This window comes from Opisthocomus hoazin, chromosome 9 (genome assembly GCF_030867145.1).
Source record: "Opisthocomus hoazin isolate bOpiHoa1 chromosome 9, bOpiHoa1.hap1, whole genome shotgun sequence".
Classification (NCBI taxonomy): domain Eukaryota; kingdom Metazoa; phylum Chordata; class Aves; order Opisthocomiformes; family Opisthocomidae; genus Opisthocomus; species Opisthocomus hoazin.
In genome coordinates this window covers 18,732,619-18,759,095 of record NC_134422.1, presented here as the reverse complement: position 1 = coordinate 18,759,095, position 26,477 = coordinate 18,732,619, and the positions used below count along the sequence as shown (strand labels likewise).

Sequence of the window (26,477 nt, the reverse complement as noted above, 5' to 3'; positions counted from 1 at the left end):
GGCCAGTGAGGCACAGGGGCGAGCAGAGCAGCTGCAGGGCCCCAGGAAAGGGACACAGGTCCTGGCATGGACCTGCATTCCTGCCCTCCCCTGGGACCAGGCAGCGCCCGTGCTAAGGAGAAGGGGGCTCGGGATTGAGCTTGCTTTGCATGTTAATCCCAAACAGTTCCAGTGCTCATGGTGACCTCACCCCCACCAAAGGCACCTCTTTATTGACAACGCAGGCAGAGGAGGCAGCTGCTGACACGATACGGCTGAGATGCCGAGGGCATCCAGGAGAGGGCAGAGCCCAGCCCAGAGGGTACCCACAGGCGTGGCTGGAGGTAGCTCAGGGCTGCGGGGTCCCCATGTGTCAGGATCTGTCCCACCGCCACAGGCAGCAGCCTATGAGGGAGCCCTGAGAAAAGCTGGAAGCAGGACCCCACAAAACAGTCCTGGCTCCTCACACGAGCACCCAGAGTCACCACCCAGAGTGACATTCGTGCCCAGAACCTTGACAGAGTTGCCCCGGAGAGTGGCACGGCCAGCTCAGTCGCTCCGACCAGTACTGCTCCACAGGCTCTCCCTTGCTGCTGTGTCCCCAGCACAGGGGTCCTTGGCAGATGGTGGCAGCCCCCAGCCTTACGTGTGGCTGGCCCGGGCCTGGCGGTGGGTTTGGAGGCAGGCCGTGGAGCAGAAGGAGAAGTCGAGGTAATGGAAGGGGATCCGGCCCAGCAGGGACTCTCCACACTGCCAGCAGCGGCTGCATGGAAGAGCAGAGGTGGCCTTGAGTGAAGGGGACACTTGCAAGAGGGTTAGAGAAGGCAGCTCGCTGCCAGGGCTGTGACATGAGACACCAACGGCACGAGGGGGCTGAGGCGTGCTCACCAAGCAGCCCCGCCAGGACACAGGCCCCGGAGGCCGTGCTGTGTGATGTGAGGCGCTTCGAGGCAAGCTGAAGGTGGGGGAACTGGCTCCATACAGGGTTGTAAAGCCCTGCCCAGATCAGCACGGGCAGGGCTGGCTGCCCGCAAGCCTGTGGGGTGGCACGGGAAAGGGACACGGGACACAGGGTCAGGGGCACAGGAGCAGCTGGGGAATCGGCTTGCCACAGATCTGGCTGCAAGCAGCCCAAGTTGTCCTTCCAAAAATATTTTGGGGGGCAGGGCAAGAGAAAGCTTTTACAGAGGCACTACTGGGAATCGAGTGGACAGGAATAGCTTTGGACTGGAAATGAGAACTGGAGCGAGAAGGGTGGGGCAGAGCTGCGCTGACGGGGGACAGTGTCTGCGGAGCCGTGCTGCCGGGGCCGTTACCTGAGGTTGGAAAGCGCCGCGCCGGCGTCCTGCAGCTGCGCAGCCAGCCTCCGCTCGGCAGCCAGGGCCCTCTGCGGAGCAGAGACAGCTCAGCGCCCGCAGCCCCTGGGAGCTGCTGTGCCCAGAGCCTGCCGTGCCGGCACTGCCCCAGCCGGGCTGGGACCCCTTCCCCACCGCAGCCTCACCTTCTCCCCGTCGGACAGGGCTGCAAAGCGCCGCTTCTCTCCCTGCTCCTGCTCCCAGCGCTGCCGCTCCTCCCGCTGCGCCTGCTCCCGCTGCTTCCGCTGGGCTTTCTGAGCCCGCTTCTTCTCCAGCTTCTTGGCCTCCATCTCCTGCGTCAGGGGCCCTGGCACCTGGGGCAGAGGGCAGTCAGCATCTCCCACTGAGCCGAGGGCAACGGCACGAGGAGGCAAGGGGCGCTTTGCTCTGGGGTCCCCCAGCCCCCAGAAGGTGAGGGCAGAGGGCAGGTGCCCACCTTGGCACGGCTGTAGTCGTACTTGTCCGGATGGTCCACCATGAACTTGCGGAAGGCGTTGCGGGTCAGTTTGTCAGCGGAGACGCAGTATGGGGTCCTCTCCTGCCCATCTCTGTGAGACAAGGAAGACCAGCTCACCCTGCCGTCATACTGCCCGTGTCCCACGGGGCTGTGAGCCCAGCGACTTCCCAGGGAAGTCCGATGGCTACTGCAGGCCAGGGTATCGCAGCCAAAAAGGGGAAAGTTGCACATCCCTACACCAGAATCCCCCAAATCCTCCCCTTCCTGCATCTCAAACACCCTGCCAAGGGCAGTCTCATCCCTGCCCACCAATAGACCCGGGAGCGCTGCGGGGCAGTGCCCGCCTGCTGCTGTGCCAGATCCAGGCAGGCACAGAGAACAGCGGTTCAGCTCCTAGGCTTCCCGAAACAAACCCAGACGATCCAGCTGGGAGAGACCAACCCTGGCTGTCCCAGGATAAAGCTGGCACCGGTCTCCTGTGGCTGAGACAGGAGTGAGTTGCTGGGCTCCCACAGCACAAGCTATGCTTGTCGACTGCTGGGCACCCTGTGGCCATACCTGAGGGCAGGGTCAGCCCCTGCCTCCAGCAGCAGGCACACAGCCTCAGCCTTCCCTGCACGTGCTGCCACATGAAGCAGGGTGCAGCCACGCTCATCCACAGGCTGGTTGAGCAGGGAGCGGGGCATATCCTGGGGCTGGGCGCTCTCCCCATGCTGGCAGTCCCCTGGCAGGCCCTCACTCTCTGGCATGCTCAGGAGGTGCCGCAGCATCCCCACATCCCCCGTTTTGCAGGCGGTGAACAGGGCATCGCGGAGCTGGGTCTGAGGGTCTCCTGTGAGGGAAGAACAGGAGGGGAGTCTGACGGCTCCCTGGGCAGAGTGGTGCTCTGGTCTCACCAGGAAACCCACAGGGTACAGTTAAAGCACCATCCTGCTAGCTGGATTTGGGCACTGCAGGATCTCCAGCACCTTCAGAGTCTGTGACAACGTACCATGGCACTGCTGGGCAATGCTGGCAGCAGCCGAGTCCTCTCCCGAGATGAGACCCACTCCGGTCCCCATAACACGCCTGGCTTAGCCCAGTGCTGCCTGCCCCCCGGTTCAGAGCTACTGCTCTGCACACACGGCTCTTTCGAAGGCACATGGCTGCACTACAGCCACCCTGTACCCAGCTGCTCCCGGCACCTGCGTGACAGCGTGCTCTTCACCCCACTCCAAAGCCCCCAGCAAACAGGGCAGGCATCCACCCAGCCCACCTCCTGACCCCACTCACCTCCATTGCCCCAGGGAAGGGGCTCAGCCCCAGCCTCCCCCTGCAGCTCCATCGCCAGCTCCAGGCCGGGCTGCCCACAGCGGGTACCACAGCACCCCGAATCTTCGGCACAGCGCCCTGCGCAGGGAGCACATGGTGAGGAAGAGGGCCAGGGCCAGCCTGCACCCCAGGCGTGGCAGTCCCTTCCCCAATGCCTTCCCACACTGCCCCCGGCCAATTCTTCCCCCTCACCTCTCTCCACCTTCTTGTCCCTCTTCTTCCGCCTTTTGCGGTTTCGCTTGGGCATAACTTCAAACTCCCGGAGGTCCAAGGTCCCCAGCGTCACTTCCAGAGTCTCCAGTTCTCCCGCAGGGCTTTCCTCCTCCTCCTCTTCTTCCTCCTCCTCCACTGGGGCTGAGGGGGGTGGTAAGACAGGGGCTGAGGCCCCACACACAGGACGAATCACTGGGGGCTCTCAGCCAAGCACACCCTGCCCTTCTCTTGGCCAGCACTAGGCCACACTCTGCAGATCCCCACTGCAGTGCCAGGCCCTGTCACAGGGCTTCAGATCTGGTCCTATGCCATAACACCAGACCCCCCCTTCTTGCTCAGGGCCACGTCTGCCTCCATGGCTCAACTCACCACTTGTGTCCTCCTGCGCAGGATCCATCTCTGCTTTCCGCCGCTGCTTCTGCCAGGCCTTCTGGGGGGATCCAGTGATGTCCTCCAGCGGCGTGTCCTTCCCTGGGCAGCAAGGGTGCTCCTGTCATTCCCTGGGCAGAGAGAGCACCCTCTGTCTCCAGGGATTAAGGGTTGGAGAGCTAGCACCTCAACCCCACAGAGCAACATCCCCTAACACACATGGGATTGCACGAGGGACGATGTCAACCCCACCCGCTCCGACCCACAGGCACTGGGGCACCAGGGCCGGGCTGACTCACCATACACCTGCAGGCTGGCCAGCGTGGCGTGGACTCGCAGCACCTCTCGCAGGGTGGCCCTGCGGGTGCTGAGGGGGATGTGGCAGACGCGAGGGTCGCCTTGGGCGAGGGGTGGGTTCCTGCCACCGAAGAGCAGCGCCCGGTTGTGGCGGGGGGCCCGGAGGAAGATGCGCTGAGCTTCCTTCAGGTGCTGTGCCCAGGCTGCCAGCAGGTCCTGAATATCCTGGGGAGGAAGGGGAGACACTATGGGGTCCCGAGAACGCTGCGTGGGCACAGGCAGCTTTGGAGCAGGGACAGACCCAGGACAGAGCAGCCCTGACCCCCTCCCGGAGCTCACACCCCACCCATGCCCTCCAGCAGCACGGTACCACCCCATAGAGCCAGGTCCAGCCCCACCTTGAGCAGCGCGGCTTCGTTGTAACGCCGCAGGGAGGCTCCGGCCGACCTGGGGGCCGACCCAGGGGTCTGGGCATCCCGTAGGCCCTGGGCTGTGCCCCGCCGGGCTCGCACCGTGTAGCGGTGGAAGGTCTTGTGCTCCTGCACCTGGGGGCTGCAGAGAGTGGCAGGCATGAGCCACAGGGCCCCACGCGTGGGGAGCAGGTGAGCTGCTCCTCCTGGGGCTCCAGAGGGCCTGTGGCTTGCCCTGGGGCCCTAAAGACTAACACTTCGCTTGCAGCACAGCTGGGCTTGGCCAACTCTCCAGCAAAGACCAGGAACTGCGGGTGCCCAGGGTGTGGCAAGCACTGCGATGGAGCAGTAGGGAGGGGACGGCTATCCAACATCTAGCCCCAGCTGACCCTGCCCAGAGGGGGAACCCTGATGACAACACATGGGATTTTGGGACAACCACCCCAGCTCTGTCCCCCTGCACTCACCCCCGGAACACAGCTCCTGCGAAATGCCCGCCGCCCATCATCAGCACAACCCAGCACGTGCTCGCGCAGAGGCTCTGCAGTGACGCCGTCAGCTCTGCTGGCTCCTCGCTGGCCCCCTGAGACACAAACACCCCTGCTAGCACCCACGGGATCACCTTGCCACCTCTTGCTGTCCTCCAGGACCAGCCCCTCTGCTGCCACCAGAAGCAGGTTTCCGGGAGTGCTCCAGACCCAAAAACCAGGCCACCAGCAAGCCTGGGGCTCTGACCTGGCACCAGAGACCACCCTTCCCACCACGGGACATCACACAGAGTGCCACCCGCCTTCTCTGGGGTGCCTCTCCCAATGAACTGGGCTGCAACTTGCCTTGCCAGTGCCCAGCACGCAGCGGTAGGCAGAGATGAGCTGGCCTGTCGCATTGCGGAGCAGAACCTTGTGGGAGCGTGGGACCTGGGGGGTCCCAGTGCTGTCGCTGGCAGAGGGCGGCACCTCCGACTCACTGCTTGCATCGGAGCTCTCCGAATCAGACCCTGAGATACTGGACACATCACCTGCACGGGAAAGAAAATGGAGCAGCGCAAAGATTAACCAACAACCACCTCAAAACTTTGCAGGTGGCTCCAAGGGCCAGCCCACGGCCCCAGAATTGTCCTGTCCAATACTCCATGTATCACACGAGGGCTGTGGGCTGGGGAGACAGGCATCTGGGGCTCTGCACCCCCAGGCGTGCGTAGGTCGGGCTAAGGCAGAACACACCCTTCTCCCGATAACAAGTCAGCAGGGCTCAGGAGCAGCGCTGGCCACCCAGGAGACCCCACAGGGACAAAATAAAGAGACCCTGAGGTGGCAGGGGTAGCCAGGGGCTTCATCTCTGCACAGAACAGCCCCAGCGAGGCTGCTGACAGCCTCTGGGCTGCGCTGGGGACACCCCCATTCCTCACCTACGCGGGTCTTCTCCTCAAACACTTCTACCGGCAGCGTCTGGCACCCCAGGAGTCGCTGCTTCAGGTTGAAGCGGTGCCAGTCAAGGCGATAGTGTTCAGTCTGTGGAGGAAAGAGGTATTGGCCAGCAGGGTCTTGGTCGTCCACAGAAACCCCCCACCACCAAGGGCCTGAGGTGACAGACTCCGAGGGCTAAACCAATGCCAGGACCCTGCGCTGATCCTGACTGGAAGATCACAGAACCATAGAATCGTTAAGGTTGGAAAAGACCTCCAAGATCATCAAGTCCAACCGTCAACCCAAACACCACCATGCCTGCTAAATCGTGTCCTGAAGTGCCACATCTACAAGTTTTTTTGAACATCTCCAGTGACTACACCACTGCCCTGGGCAGCCTGTTCTGATGCCCGAGAACAGTAAAGAAATTTTTCCTAATATCCAGTCTGAACCTCCCCTGGCACAACTTGAGGCCATTGCCTCTCATCCTATTGCTAGTTACCTGGGAGAAGAGACCAACACCTGCCTCACTACAACCTCCTTTCAGGGAGCTGTAGAGAGCGATTAAGGTCTCCCCTCAGACTTCTCTTCTCCACACTAAACAACCCCAGTTCCCTCAGCTGCTCCTCACGAGACTTGTTCTCTAGACCCCTCACCAGCCTCGCTGCCCTTCTCTGGACACGCTCCAGCACCTCAATGTCCTTCTTGTAGTGAGGGGCCCAAAACCGAGCACAGTACTCGAGATGTGGCCTCACCAGTGCTGAGTACAGGGACATGATCACTGCCCTGCTCCTGCTGGCCACACTATTCCTGATACCAGCCAGGATGCCGTTGGCCTTCTTGGCCACCTGGGCACACTGCTGGCTCATCTTCAGCCGGCTGTCGACCAACGCCCCGAGGTCCTTTTCCGCTGGGCAGCTTTCCAGCTGCTCTTCCCCGAGCCTGCAGCATTGCATGGGGTTGTGGTGACCCAGGTGCAGGACCCGGCCCCTGGCCTCATTGAACCTCATACGATTGACCTCGGCAATTGTACTTTATGGAGCGAGCCACATGACAGTTAACCTGAACAGGCGCAGGCCTGTACTGCGTGTACTGTTTACCTCCAGTAAGTGGCATTTAAAGCGATATAATACAGGATTTGAGTGCCAGGTCCCAACAGGACGTGGGCAGCGGAGCTCCAGGAAGCAGCCAGCACTGGGCTGCATTGTGCTGCGGCTAAGCCTCCACAGCAGAACCCCGCCAGCCCCGCTCCCGCCCGACGCTGGCTGCTCGGCCCCGCTTACCTGCTCCTCCCGGCTGCTGAACGCCTGCCCGCAGGTCGAGCAGCCCACCCGCTCGGGCACCTCGGGGCACCCCCGAGCCTTCTCTTCACTGCTGGCACCCGCGGGGTTCTCTGCAGGGAGAAGGAAGTGCCATGCACAGGCGGCTCCCCAGGAGCGGGGCCTCCAGGGCCTCTTCTCAGCCACCCGGAGCCCTGCGGCTGTGGAAGGAGCTTTGGGGGCCCGTTTACCCCCCGGCCAGGCAGCTCCCACGGCCAAGCCCCAGGGACAGAGCTCCTTCCTCCGGGGCTTGGGGCTGGCGGAGACCAAAGGCTCGGCCACCGGCTCCCCCGCGTCGCCTCCCCCCGCTGCCCCACGCACCGTGGCTCGCTGGCGCCGGCTCGGCGGCCCACGCATCCGCAGCGGCTCCGGTGACGAGGGTCAGCCCGCGCAGGAGGACGGGGTCCCGGGCGGCCTCGAAAACCCACCGGCTCTCGGGGGCCGCCATCGCTCCCAGCCGAGGGGACGGCGCCTGAGCGACGAGGCCTGGCCCCGGGGGCGGCGGGAAACACCCGCGGGTGAGCGGGCGGGCCCACGGCCCTCCCCGGTTCCCCCCGGGGTCCTCGCGATCCCCTCCCCCCACCTTGCCAGTACCGGGGGCGCGCGGCTCGTCACTCGCGCGCGACCGCGGCCACACCGGCCCGGAAGCACCGGCTCAGCTGCCTGACGTCACATCCTCCGCGCCTACGGGCCGCCGCTAGGTTCAGCCCGACCTCCGGCCCCTCCCTTCTTCCCATTGGTCGCCCCTCCGTCCCGCCCCGCGGGTGCCATTGGGCGGAGCGGCCGCCAGTCGAGGGGCGGGGGCCGAGCGGGCCGGGCCCGGGCCCGGGGCCGGTGACGGCGGCCGGTGGTGGTGGTGGCGGCGGTGGTGGGTCCCGCCATGGCCCACTTCGAGACGCAGTACCAGCGCCTGGAGAGCTCCTCCACCGAGTCCCCCCCCGGCGGCGGCGACCTGCTCGTCCACGTCCCCGAGGGCGCCAAGTGTGAGCGGCGGCACCGGCACCGGGGGGCTGGGGCCTGGCCGCCAGCGGCCCGAGCCCGAGGGGAGCTGCGGAGCGGGGCGGGGAAGCGTCGGGCGGCGGAGGACTCGAGGAGCGGCGGTGTCCGGGCTGCGGGGGGCAGAGCCAGCCTGGTGCGAGTGGCTGGGGACGGGGGGGGCCGCGGGGCCGGGCTCGGGGCCTCGGGGGGGCCGGGCCGGGGGGGGTGGGGTGGTGGGCCGGTGGCAGCGGCCGGGCCCGGTGTGCCGGAGGGGCCCTCACCCCGTGCTTCTCTTCCCGCAGCCCCGTGGCACCACATCGAGAACCTGGACCTCTTCTTCTCCCGCATATCCTTTCATGGGGCGGGGGGGGCCGCTCCCCGGGCTCTGGGTACTGGTGGGAGCGCTGGGTGTGGTGTGGCTGGGAGCTGGGGCAGCCTCTGCCCCTTCCCGGGGGGCACCGCACGGCTCCGGGCGGGGGGCAGAGCCCCCATGCCTGCAGGGTGCCGTCACCCGGCCCTGAGGGGACAGAGAGGTGCTTTTAGGGATCCTCAGTGACATCACCGAGTCGTAGCTACAATTAAAGCTTTATTTCCGTGGCAGGAGTTGATGATTAGTATGGCCTAGAATTTATGGTCAGAATAGCACAGGATTTCTGTGAGCAGAATCAGCGTAGTACGATTTTATAAGTGGCATAGTATAGAATTTTATCGCACCGCTTAGCTGGTGGTTTCTAATCACCTGCACTCTCTGCAGATCAGTCAGATGTTAATATGTGGATTGCTGCATCAGTGTAACAATCATAATCTAGACTCTAAAATCATATAGAAGAATACAAGTCGCTCGCTCAGTCCTCGGAGGAAGCAGACGATGGCAGGGGTGTCACTGGCCACCGAGGAGTCCCGGGTCTCACTGTCCAGCAGCAGTTCCGGTCCAAGTTCCCACTTAGGACTTGTAGCTCCTTGATTTTTTGGACAGTGCTCTGTGTGCTGTTACACTTCCCTGTTCTGTGGTGGGGTCATCACCACTGCTGGGTTGGCCAGGTGCCTGGGACCTTCAAGGCCGGCAAGGAAGGGAGTAATCAGCCTGACAGCTTGGAATCTTGAGGCCAGCAGGGAGGGGAGGAAGAAATTTGTTTGGCTTGTCTGCTTGGTTCACAGGACCCTCACAGTGAGGGGAAAGGGAACTAACACGACCCACTTGGTCACAGGGAATGGCTGTTTGCCATATAAAATGACATTGGTTATGCTAACCACATTACCAGGTGCTGGGAGCAGGGGGCACCGGTCACAGGTATTGGGGGTATTAAATGCATTTTTGCCTGTCTCTGTCTTGTCCTGCCCTGCCCACACTTGTGTGGCCTGAAGGCATGCTGAGTTTGCCCTGTGCTGGGACAAACCCCCCGCTCTGGGTGTTGGGTGGGGGAGGAAAGGAGGTTGGATGGAGCCAAGTCCTCTTATCCCAGCTGTGCTTTACCTGGCCTGAGTGTGTTTCCCTGCAGTGGAGAACCAGCTTGCTGATGAGCAGGGATGGGAGGGGGCTTCCTTTGGTGGTGAAGGTAGAGTTGGCTGAGGAGCTGCGGATGCCAGTGGGCCTGAAGCCTCTCCATCCTTCGTCAGAGGGCAGGAGTCTCCAGACTGTTGTCCTTGACTGTAGCTTCCACATCTATAACCTGCATCAGAAGAATGGCTTCACCTGCATGCTCATTGGAGAGATTTTTGAGCTCATGTAAGTGCAGGTTGCCCTTCTGTTGTGGCTGTGACAGCTGCTGGGAAACAGCCACAGGAATCTACCGAGCTCCTGCAGCTGGGTGGGCCGGAGGGTTCCCTTTACAATGGTTCTGTCCCCCCCTCATTAGGGTTTTCCGTGCCCCGAGCCTGCATTCCACTTCGAGGAACCAGTGCCCTTGAGCTTTCCTGCCGCCATGGCTGTGGGAATGCATCCCCATGACCCGTGACCCTGCCTGCTTTGGATTCTGGGGGGAAGAAGGGTGATTCCCTCACGCCGGCTCCCTCTTTTCACAGGCAGTTCATCTTTGTGGTGGCGTTCACCACCTTTCTGATCAGCTGTGTTGATTACGACATCCTTTTTGCCAACAAAGTGGTAAATCACAGCCAGCATCCCAGTGAGCCCATTAAGGTGACTCTGCCAGATGCTTTCCTGCCTCCAAACGTCTGCAGTGCAAGGTAGGGGCGGCGGAGGGCACGTTAGCCACTGCTCTTGCTTTGCCAGATACTCAGGGCGCCTGCCCAGGCCTGTCTCCCACTACTTGCCTCTTCTTGCTTGCAGAATCCAGGCAAACAGCTTCCTCATCTGCATACTGGTGATAGCTGGGGTTTTCTGGATCCACCGACTTGTCAAATTTATCTACAACATTTGCTGCTATTGGGAGATTCACTCTTTCTACATCAATGCCCTCAAAATCCCCATGGTAAGTAGCTGGGCCCAGGGCCGCATGCGGAGCTGCTGAGGGTTGCGGGAGGCGTTTGCTGGGTGGTGAGAAGCAGCTCACCTTCACTCCGCTCCGGAGCCAGCTTCTCCGAGAGGCTTGTACCGAGCGCTCTTTCCTCTGCTCCGTAACTGCACAGGTCTCCTTTCAGCCTCTTCTCCGGCAGCCAACTTATTTCGCGTTAACCCCTCTCTGCCCAGCCTGCCTCTCTGCCTGCTGGCACATGCCTCTGCCATCTGCCACCCAATATGTGTCTTCTGCTGTAACGCCTATCCACGGAGAAGGCGTAAGCGAGGATATCCTCGTAGCTCCCTGGGTTGTGGACAAACGTCATCTTCCTTGTTTACTGCGGGGGGGGGAACTGAGGCACGGAGCTACCTCGTTGGTGAAGACCACACTGGAGATCAGTGTGTCAAAGACTGGGTTTGAGGCTTGCGCATATATCCTGGTCCAGAGTTCTTGCTCTGATGGACGACATCAAAAGATGCGTGCGCATCCTTTGAGGAGAGACTGTCTGGAGAAAGGCGGGGTGAGCCAAGAGGCTTGGTGTGTCCCTGGCTTTTCCACGGGCTCCCTCTGGGACAGCGCTGAAGTCCTTTCTGCTGTTTGTGTCTCCCTGCTGACTCCCAAGTGGCAGCAGCTCTGGGAGGACCCGTGGGAGCCTGGAGCTGTGCTCGTGCCTCCGAGGCAGCTGGCGTGCGAGGGCCTGGGAAACAGTCACCTGCGCTAATCCAGGGGGGAAGGGTGCCCGGGCAAGGTGTGGGGTCTGCTCACCGCAGGCTGAAGCGGTGCGGGGAGGTGCCTCGTGTCCCAGAGTTGCCTGTGCCTCGTCAGCACCCCGGGGCCTGGGCTGGGTCCTGCTCTTTGCATGGGCTGAGCCCAGCCTCCATCCCTGGACGCGTCCTGCCCCTGACCTTGCTCCTTGCCCACTTCCAGTCCACCCTGCCGTACTACACCTGGCAGGAGGTGCAGGCCCGCATCGTGCAGATCCAGAAGGAGCACCAGATCTGCATCCACAAGAAGGAGCTAACGGAGCTGGACATCTACCACCGCATCCTCCGCTTCAAGAACTACATGGTGGCCATGGTGAACAAGTCGCTGCTGCCCATCCGCTTCCGCCTGCCCCTGCTGGGAGACACCGTCTTCTACACACGTGGGCTCAAGTACAACTTTGAGCTCATCTTCTTCTGGGGGCCCGGCTCCCTCTTTGAGAACGAGTGGAGCCTGAAGGCCGAGTACAAGCGGGCTGGGAACCGCCTGGAGCTGGCTGAGAAGCTCAGCACTCGCATCCTCTGGATTGGCATTGCTAACTTCCTCCTCTGCCCCCTCATCCTCATCTGGCAGATCCTTTATGCCTTCTTCAGCTACACGGAGATCCTGAAGCGGGAGCCGGGCAGCCTGGGTGCCCGCTGCTGGTCCCTCTACGGCCGCTGTTACCTGCGTCACTTCAACGAGCTGGACCACGAACTGCACTCACGCCTCAGCAAGGGGTACAAGCCAGCTTCCAAGTACATGAACTGCTTTATCTCCCCGCTGCTCACCATCGTGGCCAAGAACGTGGCCTTCTTTGCTGGCTCCATCCTGGCTGTGCTCATCGCTCTCACCATCTACGATGAGGATGTGCTGGCGGTCGAGCACGTCCTGACCACGGTCACCCTGCTCGGGGTGGGCATCACGGTGTGCAGGTGAGGTGGGGCTGTGGGGAGCGGTGGGGCTGACAACCAGCTGTGCAGATGTGCCCTTTGGCTGCACGCGGACGTGAATCTGCCTCAGTGGAGGGCACAGCTGGGGAGAGTTGGGGGCAGGCGGGGGAAGGGGGTGCTGGTGATCTTAGGTGCAGTGGTTGAATGATAGAAGGGGTGTTGGTGGAGCTGCGATACGGGCCGGTCACCCTGCCTTTGCAGGATGGGAGCTCCCAGGAAGTGAGGTGAGATGCTGTGATGGTTCCCTTTCCTGTCCTACAGGTCTTTCATCCCTGACCAGCACCTGGTGTTTTGCCCGGAGCAGCTGCTGCGAGTCATCCTGGCACACATCCACTACATGCCTGACCACTGGCAGGGAAATGCTCACCGCTACGAGACCAGGGACGAGTTTGCCCAGCTCTTCCAGTACAAAGCGGTGAGCTTGGCTTCTGTGGTGCTGGGATGGGGACTTGCCCCCATCCCTGCAGGAGAGGGAAGCTGCCAGAGACCCCAGCAGCTCCTGGGCTGGCAGAGGAGTGAGGCAGCTTTATCAGAGATGCCCTGCCCCAGAAGGTGGAGGGCTGGAGCTGGGGGCCTGACTTTAGGACTGTGGGTTTTTTGACATCCTCAAGCTTGTGCTGAGCCTGTCATCTCTGTGCTCAGGTCTTCATCCTTGAGGAGCTCCTGAGTCCCATCATTACCCCCCTGATTCTCATCGTCTGCCTGCGGCCCAAGTCCTTGGACATCGTTGACTTCTTCCGCAACTTCACAGTGGAGGTGGTGGGTGTGGGCGACACCTGCTCCTTTGCCCAGATGGACGTGCGCCAGCATGGCCACCCGGCGGTAGGTCCCGTGGGTGGCAGGAGAGCAGCCCAGGCTTTCCACCGGCATGTCTGGTCCTTTAGACCCAAGAGAGGCTGTAACTTACCGCTCCTGGCCGCCCGCAGCCCAGCCCAGCCACCTGCCTCTCTGCTGGCTGTCTGGGGCTGCCGACACAGGTCACCAGCCCTAGAAGGCTCTCGTGGCCCGGCTGTGATCATTAACCTGATATTTTGTGAACCAGGCTTTGTCATTTCTTATTTGATTTCCTTGCCTGTCTTCACAACCGAGAGTCCTCTGTCATCAGGAGAAAGGAATGGAGATACCTGGACGCTGAGAGAGCATGACCACTGAGAACTGACTTAAAGAAGCTGGGCTGCTTGTGCCCAGGAGAGAGGCAGCCTCGGGGAGATGGGGAGCATTTTCCATTATGTAAAGTCTAGTGCGGAGGGAAAAGGGATCCATCTAATTCCTGTGCCTTGGAATTTAGGCTGCTTGTCACAAAGACTCCCTAGTGACAGGGCCATGAAGTAGGGAGGGGGTGGACTCACTGTGGCAGGAGGCTTTTAAGAGCAGTCGTTTGCTGGCTGTAGTCGCTCCTGCTGCGGGTTGGAGGGCGCAGGAGGAGGCTTTCAGCTCTGTATTTTGTGAGTAGTCGCCGTCTCTCCGGTTCCCTTGGAGTGACGCATGTTCTGGGGTGGAGGTGGAAGACGCTGTGCTTGCTGCTTCTTCCCCAAGCTGTGAGGGCTGAACTATTTCGGGGCTTTTGGGGTAGCGCCTGCTTCAGCGTGGAGCCGTGGCCCAGCTTGTGCTGGGTGTTGTGTGCTTTGCCCAGACTGACTGCAGGATTCCCAGGCCTGGTGGGTGTGTAAAGCTGATCCTGTCCCTCATTGCCTGTCTGTGCTCCACAGTGGATGTCAGCAGGAAAGACGGAGGCCTCCATTTACCAGCAGGCCGAGGACGGCAAGACGGAGCTGTCCCTCATGCACTTTGCTATCACCAACCCCAAGTGGCAGCCGCCCCGCGAGAGCACGGCCTTCATCGGCTTCCTGAAGGAGCGGGTGCACCGGGACAGCAGCGTGGCGCTGGCTCAGCAGGCTGTGCTCCCCGAAAACGCGCTCTTCAGCTCCATCCAGTCCCTGCAGTCAGAGTCGGAGGTACCCAGGCTGGGGGGAACACGGGGTACTTGCTGGGTGCTGGCAAACTGATTAGCAGGCCCCCTGGGCAATTTTTTCCTTGCCTGGGCTGTATCTGGGGATCCAAATGCAATAGATCAGCGCTAGCTGGGACTGCTGCTGGGTTTCTGGAGAAGGCAGCAGGCTGTCCTGGGGCCCTGTGAGGTGGGAGAGGGGCTGAGAGAGCTGGGGTGCCTCAGTTCTTTGTCGCTGGCGGGGATCAGGCCTCCCAAGTCTATACAGGGCAGTAATTCTCTGCCTTGCAACTCTGCAGCCTCACAGCCTGATTGCCAATGTGATAGCGGGCTCCTCGGCACTGGGCTTCCACGTGGGCCGGGACGGACAGGCCTCCCGCCATCTCTCCGAAGTGGCCTCAGCCCTGCGTTCCTTCTCCCCGCTCCAGTCTGCCCAGCAGCCTTCCAGCGGCTTCCAGATGGCGGGAAGGGATGGAGAGGGAGCCCAGCCTCGCGGCACCAGTGCCATGACAACCTCTGGGTAAGCTGCAGGCTGGAGAGGGGCGGCCGGACACCTTGCCGATTCCTTAAACCCTAGTCCAATTGCCGTCCTGTTGTCCTAGGTGCACCGTGGCATTTGCTTCTGCAGCCTGGGACAGCAAGGGGCATGTTCATAAGCAGAATTAGGCCCAAGGGCTTAGATTGGCCCCAAAGGGCAGCGTTGGGGTTCTGGTGTCTTGTAGCTGCCACAGTGGTGAGAAATCCCTTGCAGGGAAGAGGCAGCTCTGTCGCAGGGCTGGTCACTGTGCATCTGAGGAGATGCTGCGGAGGCCCTGTTCCTGCCCAGCTCGGGGGTGGATCCTGACGTTACAGTGGAGAGGGGCTGGGCGGCATCGGGGGCAGCTGGGCAGCAAACACCACCTGTGTGTCCCGTGGCAGCGCCGATGCGAGGACCGTGAGCTCGGGGAGCAGCGCCTGGGAGGGCCAGCTACAGAGCATGATCCTGTCGGAGTACGCCTCCACCGAGATGAGTCTCCATGCGCTCTACATGCACGAGGTGAGCAGCCTGGAGCTGGGCCAGCCGGAGGGGCGTGGGGCAGGGCTGCGGTGCCCTGTCTGGAGTGACTGGGATGCCAGTGGTGCGTGTGCAGTGTTGGGGAGAGGGTGTGTTCAGGCATCCAGGCTCTTCCCACGCAGCTGACTCACTCGTGCTTTGGCCTGCAGTTGCACAAGCAGCACGCCCAGCTGGAGCCCGAGCGGCACACTTGGCACCGGCGAGAGAGCGACGAGAGCGGGGAGAGCGCCCATGAGGAGCTGGATGCTCAGCGGGATGCCCCCGTCCCCATCCCTCGCTCTGCCAGCTATCCCTTCTCCTCGCCGCGGCAGCCTGCCGAGGAGACGGCCACGCTGCAGACCGGCTTCCAACGGCGCTACGGTGGCATCACAGGTACGTGAGCCAGGGCGGTGATCCGAGCTCTGGGGCAGAACCCCACAGACGATGCCCTGTACAGAGCGGCAGGAGCAGCCTGCCTGCCCCTGAGGACTGACAGCCCCCCACGTAGCTGATCTGCCTCCTTGCCCCTCCTGCAGACCCGGGCACGGTGCACAGAGCCCCATCGCACTTCTCCCGCCTCCCGCTGGGAGGCTGGGCTGAGGACGGGCAGTCGGCGAGACACCCGGAGCCCGTGCCGGAGGAGAGCTCAGAGGATGAGCTTCCACCGCAGATCCACAAGGTAGGGGCGAGGGCTGTGGCTGAGAGGGGAAGCGTGTACTTAGGGTGGTCCCAATGGGTGCCACATCCCCTCTCTGTCTTGCAGGTATAGCCTTGTAGACGGGGGATCTCGTGGGGGTTGCAGACTGGGAGCCGCCTGGGCAGCAGGATGTGGCGTCAGCCTGTTTCTTCTTCTGTCCCAAGTGGGCAGGATAGTCCCGGGCTCTGTTTTGTTGCCATCAATCGCCGAAGAGACAGGACTGCCAGGCCGGCGGCTTTGCGGTGGCACTTTGTGTCCAGCCGCGTGTCAAGTCAACGCCACTCTGACTCTTGTGGGGTGAATGCGTGTGTGAGTACATACATGTGTCTGTGTTCACGTCTGTGTCGTCCGTGTCGGAGGATCGCTGCAGAGCCTGCGGAAGCTGACGTGACGGGACTGGCAGTGCAGAGCTGTGGACTGGCTTGGAGGCGGCAGCAGCAGCTGCTCTCGGAAGGGATGTGAGATGGCACCAGCTCCAGACGTCCGCCCGGAGCTGGAACCTGCCTCCAGCACGAAGGCAGGAGCTGTTTGGGGGGGTTGTAGCTCAGCCTGTAGCTCCATGCCTGCCCTGCCTGCAGCCCTGGGGAGGTGCCCAGGACCGCGTTTGTCCTCGTGGAGAGGACCAGCGTTGTGGCCTTCAGCCCAGAGCAGGACAGCAGTGGGGCAGTCGCCCACCACTCTGCCCCAGCACCCTGCAAGGGGGACAGGCCCCAGCTGCTGCTGGCGTGGGTAGGGGTGGGATCTAGAGCTGGCCGGGGTCTGGGGATGCTGCAGCTCTTCCCTGACTCCCATGGCAGCTGCCCCATCCCCTGCACGCAAGGAAGGGTCGCTGGGGTCCTTGATGTCCCTTCCCAGCTGGCGGCCTCTGTGCCATGCTTCTGGGCTAGGGCAGCGTCCTCTGCCCTGCGCAGCACCCGTGGGATGCCAGCGGGCCCTCCTGCAGTGCCAAAGAGACCCCGGCATGGGGCAGCCCGGCGTCTCCCGGGAGCGCTCGCAGCCGCCTCGGAGCCCACCCTGAAGGTCTTGTGCTCTGTGTATCGGTTCCCTTCCCCCAGGCATGATAAACGCCTTTTCCCAGTGCCCAGGCTGTGGTGTGTCAGGTCTGTCCTGATGGGGCCATTTCTGTGGTGTCGGGCCTTTCCCCTTCCCCAGGCAAAGGCTTTGGCACATCTGACGTCTCACCTGGGGGCTCCCAGCTCCTGCTTCCCTCCTGAAACCAATCCCTGTGCTTGCAACGTGGCTTCGGCTGCTGTGGACACCATGTGCCAAGCAGCTGGCTCGTGCCTGGGCGGGCAGGGAAGGGTGCCCTGAGCCCAGAAGGGAGAGGCAGACCCCAGCAGGACCCCAGCTGTGCTGCGTGGCCTCGGACAGGGCCTTCCCACCATTGCTCTGGCGTCACTCTCTTCTCTTGCAGTGGCGGCTTGTGAGGAGCCGCATCCCGACTCACCCCTGCCAGGCTTTGCTTTCCTGCTCCCTCCCTCCCCTTGCCCCTGGCAGGTGCTGCTTGTTTTGGCCGTGCCCTGTGCCAGCACCGCGGGCCCTCCTCTGCTGTCCCCCGTCCCCGTGATCGTCCCTGCCCCGGTTGTTGCCCTCTGCCCTTTGAGCCGGGGCTGGGCCGTGCCGAGGAGCCGGCTGCTCCCCGCGCCCCAGGGGTGCACGCACTGGGGTAGCCGGGGTGCGAGCAGGGCCGGGGTCCGTGCGCAGGGGCCAGCTCTTTGGGGGTGGTGGGCGAGGGTCGGGCCCGAGCTGTGACTGCACTGGGCTCCGCGAGAGGCCAAACGGAGCACGCCGAAGCGGAGCTCGGTATGGGGTCGGGGCTGAGCTGGGCGGGGGGGGTCCGCGGACCTCGGTGCTGCGGGGGTCCTTCCACCGAGGGGCGGCTGCGGTCGCCCCGCGGTCGCCCCGCAGCCGCTCCGGCTTGGGGCTGCCGCGGCATGGTGAAAGGAAACCCAAAAGCCGATTTCCCGGGAAGCCAAGCTTTCCCGCGGCTTCCCGGGCCCCCGGAGCTGCTGCCGGTCTCGGAGCCGGGCGGCCGGGGGCAGCGGGCAGAGTCCCTGGGCTGGCAGGAGCAGGCCCCCGGTCCCTGCCGCATGTTGTGCTTCTGTCGCCGGTGTCCCATGTGCATGGCCGGCCGCTCCCCCCCACCTCCCCCCGGGGCGCGCACCCCGCGCCCTCGCTGTACGGCTGCACGGCCACCCAATAAAGATGGGGCTGCATCATCCTGCCCGCGTCCGAGTCTCCCTGGGGCAGCGGGAGCCGCAGCTCGGTGCCGGGGCCCCGGGGGTGGGGGGGGAGGCCCGGGCTATATTTATCCCCGGGGAGGGCGGGCAGCGGCCCGTCCCGCCTGACCTCTGCGGCGGGGGGGCTATCTGGGCACCGCAGGGCCGAGCCGGCGGCGGCGATAAGCGGGGGACACCCCCCCCCCCAGGCACAGGGCGGTGCGGCCTGCGGGGGGGCAGCGGGAGGCGCGGTCCCGGCGCCGTGGAGGGGGCGGGGAGCGGGGCGGAGCGGCGGGGCCCGGCCCGGCTGGCGGCGGCGGCGGCGCTGGGGGGGGGCCCGGAGCGGGCCGGCGGGCCTGGGGCAGGTGAGCGGGGGGGGGATTGCGGGGGGGGGGGGCTGCGGGGGGCGGGGCACCGGGCGGGCATTGCCCCCGCGCGGCCCCGCGTGTCCCGCCCCATGCGCGTGCGTGTCCCCGCGCGTCCCCTGCCTTTGCCCTTGCGTCTCCCCTGCAGCCTCTGCTCCCCCCCCACCCCCGACCGGTCCCAGCACCCCACCGCCCCCCACCGCCCCCCGAGTCCGAGTCCGTCCCCAAGGGCGCGGGTGGCTCTGGGGACCCCTGCGGTGTCACTCCCCGTCCCACCCGGCCGGGGCAGCGTCAGGCCCGCAGGCAGGTCCCGGCGTGGGGGGCTCACGTCCGTCGTCCCCGCTGCCCGTGTCCCCCGTCCCCCGCCGCGGTCCCCTCCTCGCAGCCGTACCCCAACAGCCCACCCCAGGCCTCCCTCCGGCCCCTCTCCTCTCCGCAGCCACCATGGCCGTGCTGGGGGGCTACTGCGAGGGCAACGGCTCCGTCGCCCAGGCCTGGGTCCGTCAGGGCTTCCAGCCCTGCTTCTTCTTCACGCTGGTGCCGGCCGTGCTGCTGAGCGTCTGCCTGCTGCTGGGCGCCCTGCAGTACGCCTGCTACGCCCGCTTCGGTCGCGCCATGGAACCCAAGTACGTCCCCCGCTCCCGCCTCTACCGCGGCCAGGTCCTGCTGTCCCTGCTGCTGGCCCTGCAGCCCTGCGGCGGGCTGCTGTGGCAGGCGGCGGGGCCGGGGCGGCTCTACGGCTACATGGTGCTGCACGCCTGCCTCTGGGCCCTCGGCTGGGGCTGCTCCGTCGCCCTGCTGCAGCTGGAGCACACGCGGGTGCTGGCACACGACCGGACGCGGGGCCACGGCACCGTCCTCCTGCTCTTCTGGGCGCTGGCCTTCGCCGCCGAGAACCTGACCCTGGTGTGCTGGAGGAGCCCGCTGTGGTGGTGGGCGCTGGAAGACACCAACCAGAAGGTGGGCTTGGGGGGCTGGCGGGCAGGGGAGGGGGTCAGGGCGCTTTGCAGGGGGGTCTGCTGCATCACGGTGCTGGGCGGCGGGGGGGGGGTGTGCCCGCTGTGCCCCGCCATGCCCAGGGTGTGCACGCTCCCAGGTTGCACCCACACATCTGCTGCGTGTCTCTCCATGCCCCCGTCCGGCTCAGCTCCTGCTGCTGCCTAGCCCAGCCCCAGGCGCAGAGGTGGGGAGTGTCCGCCTGCTCCCCACATCCCTGTACCCTGCTGCTCCCCCCGGGGCAGGGGCACCCCAAGCCGGAGGGCGCAGAGCCATATGCGGCAGGGAGGAGGGAAGGGGTCTGGGTGCTGCCTGAGGTGCTGTGCTCAGCCGGGGGGGCCCACTTAGCTGCGTGGGGTGTCCCCTCTTCACAGAATCAGAATGATCGGGGTTGGAAGGGACCTCTATGGGTCATCTAGTCCAACGCCCCCACCAAAGGAGGGTCACCTACAGCAGGCTGCACAGGACCTTGTCCAGGCGGGTCCTGAATATCTCCAGAGAAGGAGATTCCACAGCCTCCCTGGGCAGCCTGTTCCAGGGCTCCGTCACCCTCAGAGGGAAGAAATTCTTCCTCATGTTCAGACAGAACTTCCTCTGCTTCAGTTTGTGCCCATTGTCCCTTGTCCTGTCGCTGGGCACCACTGAAAAGAGTCTGGCCTCATCCTCCTGACACCCACCCTTGAGATATTTATAAGCATTTATAAGGTCCCCTCTTCCCTGGCTGCACTGCACCCCATCCCCGTGGCCCGCTCCTTGGGTCTCGCAGCTCATACCTATCCCACACCCGGCCGGGCTGTGCCACGGGCTGGCTGCGGCGCTGAACCCCTGCTCTCCACCCAGGTGCAGTTTGGCTTCTGGCTGCTGCGTTATGTCTGCACATTCATGCTCTTCATCCTGGGCATGAAGGCCCCGGGGCTGCCCCACAAGCCCTACATGCTGCTGATCAACGAGGAGGAGCGGGACGTGGAGAACAGCCAGGCGAGTCCTGGGGCCGGAGCAGTCTGGGGACGTGGCTAGGGAGGGGCTGGGGACAAAATGGAAATACAGCTGCCCTGGGATCAGCGTCTTCAGGAGACCAGGGAGGAGCGAGGTTTAGGGCTGCCCACGCTCCCTGCCGCTGTCAGCAGGACGCGGCCCTGCCGGGAGGATGGAGTGGGGACCCTGGGAGGACTCGGCTGATTTTTGTGTTGGGGTGCTCCCCGGGGCCGTCGCTGGCTGGGCTGGGGTGCCGGGGCAGTGACCCCTCGCTCTGCTCTCCCCCAGCCGCTCCTGCCCGACGCCGGCAGGACCACCTCCACCTGGAAGGATTTCCGGAGGAAGCTGCGGCTGCTGGTGCCGTACGTGTGGCCGAGGGGCAACCACCTGCTGCAGGGGCTGGTGCTCTTCTGCACAGCGCTCATGGGGCTGGAGCGGGCCATCAACGTCTTCGTCCCCATCTACTACAAGAACATAGGTGAGGCGCCTGGAGCTCGGCGCGTGAGGCTGCCCACGGCTTCACCAAGTGCTGGGGGGTGTCGTGAATGGCCTGGGGGGCTGCAGGGACCTGGCAGGAGCAGGGTCCAGGGGGTCAGGGACCAGCGCTGGGTGCTGGGGCTGGTTCCCACGGGGCACCTGGCGATGCTCCCTGCCCCTTGCCACCATCCCCGCAGTGAACGAGCTGACGGAGGGCGCTCCCTGGCACACCCTGGCCTGGACTGTTTGCGTCTACGTGGGGCTGAAGTTCCTGCAGGGCGGAGGTGCTGGTAAGGAACGCCGGGAAGGACAGGGCACTGGGGAGAGACAGTGCGAGGCACACTGTCCTGGGGCTGGGGTGGCCAGGGACATCCTTATGTCCCCATCGCTGCTGCTCTCTCTTGGGAGCAGCAACCAGGGCTGGTCTCTGGGCTGGGGACAGCGTGGGGGCCCCATCCCAAATCCCCCTTTCCCAGCTGGGCGTTCTGAGCTGGCTGCGTGCCCCGATGGCGCCGGGTCCCCGCTGACCGTTCCCGTGGCACCCTGCAGGCTCCACCGGCTTCGTCAGCAACCTGCGCACCTTCCTGTGGGTGTGGGTGCAGCAGTTCACCAACCGGCAGGTCCAGGTGCAGCTCTTCGCCCACCTGCACGGGCTGTCCCTGCGCTGGCACCTGGGGCGTCGCACCGGCGAGGTCCTGCGCAGCGTGGACCGGGGCACCAGCAGCATCAACAGCCTGCTCAGGTCAGAGCGTGCCCGCAGCGGGCGAGGGGCGGCTGGGCAGCCCCACCGGGCCGGGCTGATGCGCCATCCCCCTTCCCGCCCCCCCCAGCTACATCGTCTTCAGCATCATCCCCACCATCGCAGACATCATCATCGGCATCGTTTACTTCACCTCGGTCTTCAGCGCCTGGTTCGGCCTCATCATCTTTGTGTGTATGAGCCTCTACCTGAGTGAGTTGGGGTGCAGGGGGGCCCTGCTGGGCTGTGGGGCAGCGGGCGCCTGCCGACGCAGCCCCCTCCTGCCCGCAGCTCTGACCATCTTCATCACCGAGTGGAGGTCCAGGTTCCGGCGGGACATGAACACACGGGACAACGAGGCCAAGTCCCGGGCTGTGGACTCGCTCCTCAACTTCGAGACGGTACCGTGGGTGGTGGGGGGAGCTGGGCACTGCTCGGCACTGGGGAGCCAGTCTGGGCACTGACCCCAGCTCCGTGTCCTGCAGGTGAAGTACTACAACGCGGAGAGCTACGAGGTGAACCGCTTTAACGATGCCATCGTCAAGTACCAGGTACAGGTTGTTCGGCACCAGTGGGGTGGTTGGGGAAAAAGGAGCCGAGCCTCCTGACCACCTGCAGGGAGGATGGAGCTCACCATGGGTCTGGTTCGAAGGTGGCAGCATCCCAGAGGACTTTGCCTCTTCCAGGTCTCGGAGTGGAAGGCCAATGCCTCACTGGGCCTCCTCAACCAGACCCAGAACCTGGTCATCGGCCTGGGGCTGCTGGCGGGGTCCCTGCTCTGCGCCTACTTTGTCACCGAAGACAAGCTGCAGGTAAGGCTGGTGTCAGCCTGGGCAGCCCCTGCCTGAGGTGGGGCCCCGGGGCTGGCAGTGGTGGGCACCTCTCCCCCGTCCCTTCCAGGTGGGGGACTTTGTCCTCTTTGGCACCTACATCATCCAGCTCTACACGCCGCTCAACTGGTTCGGGACTTACTACAGGTAACGCTGGGAGCTGTGGGGGTGCCGGGGGTACCCCTCCCCATGGGCGCCTGGGTCAGGATGTGCTCCCCAAACCCTTCCCTCTGGTCTTCGCTCCCTACCAGGATGATCCAGAACTGCTTTGTGGACATGGAGAACATGTTTGAGCTCTTCAACGAGGAGCAGGAGGTAGGTGCCATCTTCCCTGGCCCTGTGGTCCTGCTCTGGGGATGGGCTGGCTGTGAGGACACGTCTCACCCTCCATAGGTGAAGGACGCAGTGAACGCTGGTGACCTGCGCTTGGAGGCCGGGCGGATCGAGTTTGAGAACGTGCACTTCAGCTACGTGGATGGGTATGGGGCGGCGGACATGGGGCAGCAGGGTGGGACGAGTCGAGCTATGAGGCCAGGCACAGGGACGTGGGGCAGCGGAGGTGGCCCTGAGCCCCTGTCCATCTCCCCCTGAGCCCCTCTCCATCTCCCCTTCCCAGGAAGGAAATCCTGCAGGACGTCTCCTTCTCTGTGATGCCTGGGCAGACCCTGGCCCTGGTGAGAGCGGGACCTTGGGGGTGGGTTCACTGCTGGAGGGTGGGCTGGGGGAAGAGGGGCTGGGAAGTACAGGGGTGGGAAGGACAGACCCCCAACGGGACTGGACCTTCCCTGCCCAGCCCCTGGCCTCCAGCAGCTGTGGGGTCTCGGGCATCTCCAAGTCCCTTTACCTGTCCTTGATAGGACAAGGGAGAATGGCTCTAAACTAAAAGAGGGCAGATTTAGATTAGATTTTAGCAAGAAATTTTTCACCGTGAGGGTGGTGAGGCACTGGAACAGGTTGCCCAGAGAAGCTGTGGCTGCCCCCTCCCTGGAAGTGTTCAAGGCCAGGTTGGATGGAGCTCTGAGCAGCCTGGTCTAGTGGAAGATGTCCCTGCTCATGGCAGGGGGGTTGGAACCAGATGATCTTCAAGGTCCCTTCCAACCCAAACCATTCTATGATTCTACCTCTGCGTGCAGGTGGGACCTTCGGGCTCGGGGAAGAGCACCATCATCCGCCTGCTCTTCCGCTTCTACGACGTGCGGGGCGGCTGCATCCGCATCGACGGGCAGGACATCACCCAGGTGAGGGTGGGAGGCCTCTGGGGACCGGGACCACATGCAGGCTCCTGTGGGCCTCGCAGCATCACTCGCTGCAGGCACTGGCGTCTCCCCGGGGCAGGGGTGAGCAGCAGCCCCCACAGGCCCTTTGATGGCTGACGTCTGTGCTGGGGGTGGAGCGAGCGGGGCAACTGTGGGACCCCGGGATGAAATGCTGGTGACTGGCCAGGGCTACCCGGGCAGGGCTGGGGTCCCCCCACCGCAGGGCAGGGATGCAGCTGAGCATCCGGGGGGAATGCTGGGGCGGGCACCCTACGGACGAGCGGCACGTTGGGGTCACGGCTGAGGGGTAGGACTGGGTTTTGGGGGGGTGGGGAGGGGTCTGGCTGAGCCCTCATCCCCCGCCTCCCCAGGTGAAGCAGGCATCGCTGCGTGCCCACATCGGCGTGGTGCCCCAGGACACGGTGCTCTTCAACGACACCATCGCCAACAACATCCGCTACGGACGGATCCTGGCCACTGACCAGGAGGTGCAGGAGGCAGCCCAGGCTGCTGACATCCACAGCCGCATCCTTTCCTTCCCCGACGGTGAGATCCCCCACGGTCCCCGCCTTGCCTTCCCCTGCTGTCCCCGGGGTCCCCCATCACCTCGTAGCTGCCCTCGGGGCTGTCCTTGGGTGACATCCCCCATGGGGACACCTGCACAACCCTGTGCCTTGCTTTGCCTCTCCCTGCCATCTCTCCAGGGCTAAATCGACCCTCGGCAGGGATGGGCTGAGGCTGTGCCAGGTGGCTGTGTGGTCCCGGCAGGACCCCCAGTGCAGCAGAGCCCCGGTCCCCGTCTCACAGGGCATCAGCACAGCACGTTCCTGCCCTTCTGCCTGCAGGGTACAACACCCAGGTGGGGGAGAGGGGGCTGAAGCTGAGCGGGGGGGAGAAGCAGCGCGTCGCCATCGCACGCACCATCCTGAAGGGTCCCCGCATCATCCTGCTGGATGAGGTAACGGCAGCGGCCCCCAGCCCAGCTCTGCAGCAGCCCCTGCCCCAGCCTGCGTCCCTTCCCCACGCCCTGCCTCTCCCACAGGCCACGTCCGCACTCGACACGGAGACCGAGAGGAACATCCAGGCCTCCCTGGCCAAGGTCTGCGCCCACCGCACCACCATCGTTGTTGCACATAGGTAGGGATGGGGGGGGAGCGGGAAAGGGCTGATCCAGGAGGTGCTGAGCTGTCCAGGCTGGCCAGCCCCCCGCAGAGGGACTCACAGACCTGTCCTCCTGCCCGGGAGGTGACAGCCCCTGCGACCACGGCTCCTTGCACTGTGCAGACCCTGTGGGCCCTCGCCCCTCTGCGCCAGGCTAACACCCTGCCGTTCCCTGCAGGCTCTCCACCGTGGTGGGCGCAGACCAGATCCTGGTGCTCAAGGACGGGCGCATTGTGGAGCGAGGGAGGTGAGCACGGGGGGAGGGCTGGGTGCTGCCTGCCCCTGGGGACCCCCTCCCTGGCTCCAGGGCCAGCCTGGGACCCTGCACCCCTCTGCTCTCCCGCAGGCACGAGGAGCTGCTGCAGAAGGGTGGCGTGTATGCCGGCATGTGGCTGCAGCAGCAGGCCGGGGACGAGGGCGAGAGCAAGGAGCGCCGCACCGAGAAGCCCCCGGGCAGCAAGAAGGGGCCATGAGCACGGCCGGGGGCTCTGCTGTGCTGCTGACCCGGGGCCCAGGCCCCCGTGCTGCCATGAAGCCCTTTGCCGGCTGCGGGCTGGGGCCCCGCACACCCCGGGAGCTGCAGGGGCTGGGTTGGACACTCCACTACGTTTGTACCTGTTTGTTTTGCTGTTGTGTAGTTTCTTAAACCAGGTCCTTCCCAGCTCTGTCCCTGTGTGCTCTGGGCAGGGTACATGCCTGCAGACCCCCCGCCGGGGGCCATGCTCTGGGCAGGGGCAGGCAGGGTCACTGCCCGCGCCCTTGGGGTGACAGCAGCTCTGCCGCGGGGTCAAGCTCCTTGGGCTCAGGTGGGCGAGGGCCAGAGCAGGCTGTCAGTGTCTGTCCCATCCCCACACAGGGCTGAGCAAGGCAGGGGGCTGCACTCCAAGGGCAAAGGAAGGGCGAAGCAGCGCAGCTGGTGCCCGCTTCACCCCCATGTGCTCCCCCTTGCATCTCCCTGTGACCCCATCTGCAGAGATGCACCGCTCTGGGCTGGACACGCTCCCTCAAAGCGCCTCTGCACCTTGTGCTGCCCTTTTATTTTCTCCCAGTCAGCACTTCTTCGACAAGTGTCAGCATTCCCTCAGCCCAGCCTGACCCCACTCCCACCCCAGGGAGGCAGTGCCAGCAGAGAACCCCCCCTCAGCTGTACGCTGCTCGGAGTGGGGCAGCTCAGCCCTGTGCAGAACCAGGCACAGCCCTGCGGGGCAGAATCCAGGAGGGAAGCTCCAGAGCAGCACCGCTCTGCACTGCAAGAGCCCAGCAGGACCAGTCTCCCCCACCCAGGCATCAGCTCCTGCCTCCAAACACCAGCATGGGCTGGCTCCAGGCTCAGGGCTGTGTGAGCAAGAAGGGGTTGTGTGCTCCTGCTACCCAGGAGGGGAATCCTCCTGGAAGGAGGAAGGCATTCCTGCCCCAGCAGCATTAAACCAGGGCCCTGGGATGGTTTAGGGCAGCCGAGAGCAGCCAGCAGCAGGAAGGCAGCTGCAGCCCTCCCGCACGAGCGACGCCGGCACAGTCATGTCACTGCTGAGGTCAC

The 26,477-nt window shown here is 64.2% G+C and overlaps 3 protein-coding genes across 7 annotated transcripts; 2 read left to right on the top strand and 1 right to left on the bottom strand.

Moving 5' to 3' along the window:
- Positions 1 to 519: 519 nt before the first annotated feature.
- ANKZF1 (ankyrin repeat and zinc finger peptidyl tRNA hydrolase 1) lies at positions 520 to 7,745 on the bottom strand. 3 transcript variants are annotated; one of them, XM_075430899.1, is made up of 16 exons: positions 7,700 to 7,745; positions 7,438 to 7,602; positions 7,081 to 7,190; positions 5,800 to 5,902; positions 5,225 to 5,409; positions 4,859 to 4,974; positions 4,380 to 4,533; positions 3,984 to 4,206; positions 3,685 to 3,786; positions 3,295 to 3,480; positions 3,064 to 3,180; positions 2,350 to 2,623; positions 1,771 to 1,882; positions 1,481 to 1,648; positions 1,296 to 1,366; positions 520 to 742 (listed from the first exon to the last, which is right to left on the bottom strand). In XM_075430899.1, the coding sequence occupies exons 2-16, from the start codon at positions 7,562 to 7,564 to the stop codon at positions 622 to 624; spliced, it is 2,169 nt and encodes a 722-aa protein (XP_075287014.1). In that variant the 5' UTR covers positions 7,565 to 7,602; positions 7,700 to 7,745; the 3' UTR covers positions 520 to 621. The 3 variants fall into 3 exon arrangements, with proteins under 3 accessions (XP_075287014.1, XP_075287013.1, XP_075287015.1); XM_075430898.1 differs by lacking the exon at positions 7,700 to 7,745 and having other exon boundaries at positions 7,438 to 7,656; XM_075430900.1 differs by lacking the exon at positions 7,700 to 7,745 and having other exon boundaries at positions 3,295 to 3,456; positions 7,438 to 7,656.
- Positions 7,746 to 7,911: 166 nt separating this feature from the next.
- On the top strand, positions 7,912 to 18,143 carry ATG9A (autophagy related 9A). Of its 2 annotated transcripts, none has more exons than XM_075430461.1 (14): positions 7,912 to 8,099; positions 8,397 to 8,442; positions 9,758 to 9,820; positions 10,117 to 10,278; positions 10,382 to 10,523; positions 11,478 to 12,226; positions 12,506 to 12,659; positions 12,887 to 13,066; positions 13,954 to 14,199; positions 14,492 to 14,712; positions 15,111 to 15,228; positions 15,396 to 15,618; positions 15,762 to 15,904; positions 16,087 to 18,143. In XM_075430461.1, exons 1-14 carry the CDS (start codon positions 7,997 to 7,999, stop codon positions 16,096 to 16,098), a joined length of 2,562 nt encoding a protein of 853 aa, XP_075286576.1. In that variant the 5' UTR covers positions 7,912 to 7,996; the 3' UTR covers positions 16,099 to 18,143. The 2 variants fall into 2 exon arrangements, with proteins under 2 accessions (XP_075286576.1, XP_075286577.1); XM_075430462.1 differs by having other exon boundaries at positions 15,989 to 18,143.
- A 299-nt stretch (positions 18,144 to 18,442) lies between these two features.
- Positions 18,443 to 25,601, top strand: ABCB6 (ATP binding cassette subfamily B member 6 (LAN blood group)). 2 transcript variants are annotated; one of them, XM_075430870.1, is made up of 20 exons: positions 18,443 to 18,506; positions 18,916 to 19,466; positions 20,343 to 20,480; positions 20,766 to 20,955; positions 21,152 to 21,244; positions 21,504 to 21,696; positions 21,785 to 21,906; positions 21,985 to 22,094; positions 22,179 to 22,244; positions 22,380 to 22,505; positions 22,594 to 22,670; positions 22,775 to 22,838; positions 22,917 to 23,002; positions 23,140 to 23,197; positions 23,657 to 23,761; positions 24,151 to 24,325; positions 24,625 to 24,737; positions 24,822 to 24,916; positions 25,119 to 25,187; positions 25,287 to 25,601. In XM_075430870.1, exons 2-20 carry the CDS (start codon positions 18,951 to 18,953, stop codon positions 25,411 to 25,413), a joined length of 2,523 nt encoding a protein of 840 aa, XP_075286985.1. In that variant the 5' UTR covers positions 18,443 to 18,506; positions 18,916 to 18,950; the 3' UTR covers positions 25,414 to 25,601. The 2 variants fall into 2 exon arrangements, with proteins under 2 accessions (XP_075286985.1, XP_075286986.1); XM_075430871.1 differs by having other exon boundaries at positions 18,447 to 18,506; positions 18,946 to 19,466.
- Positions 25,602 to 26,477: the final 876 nt, after the last annotated feature.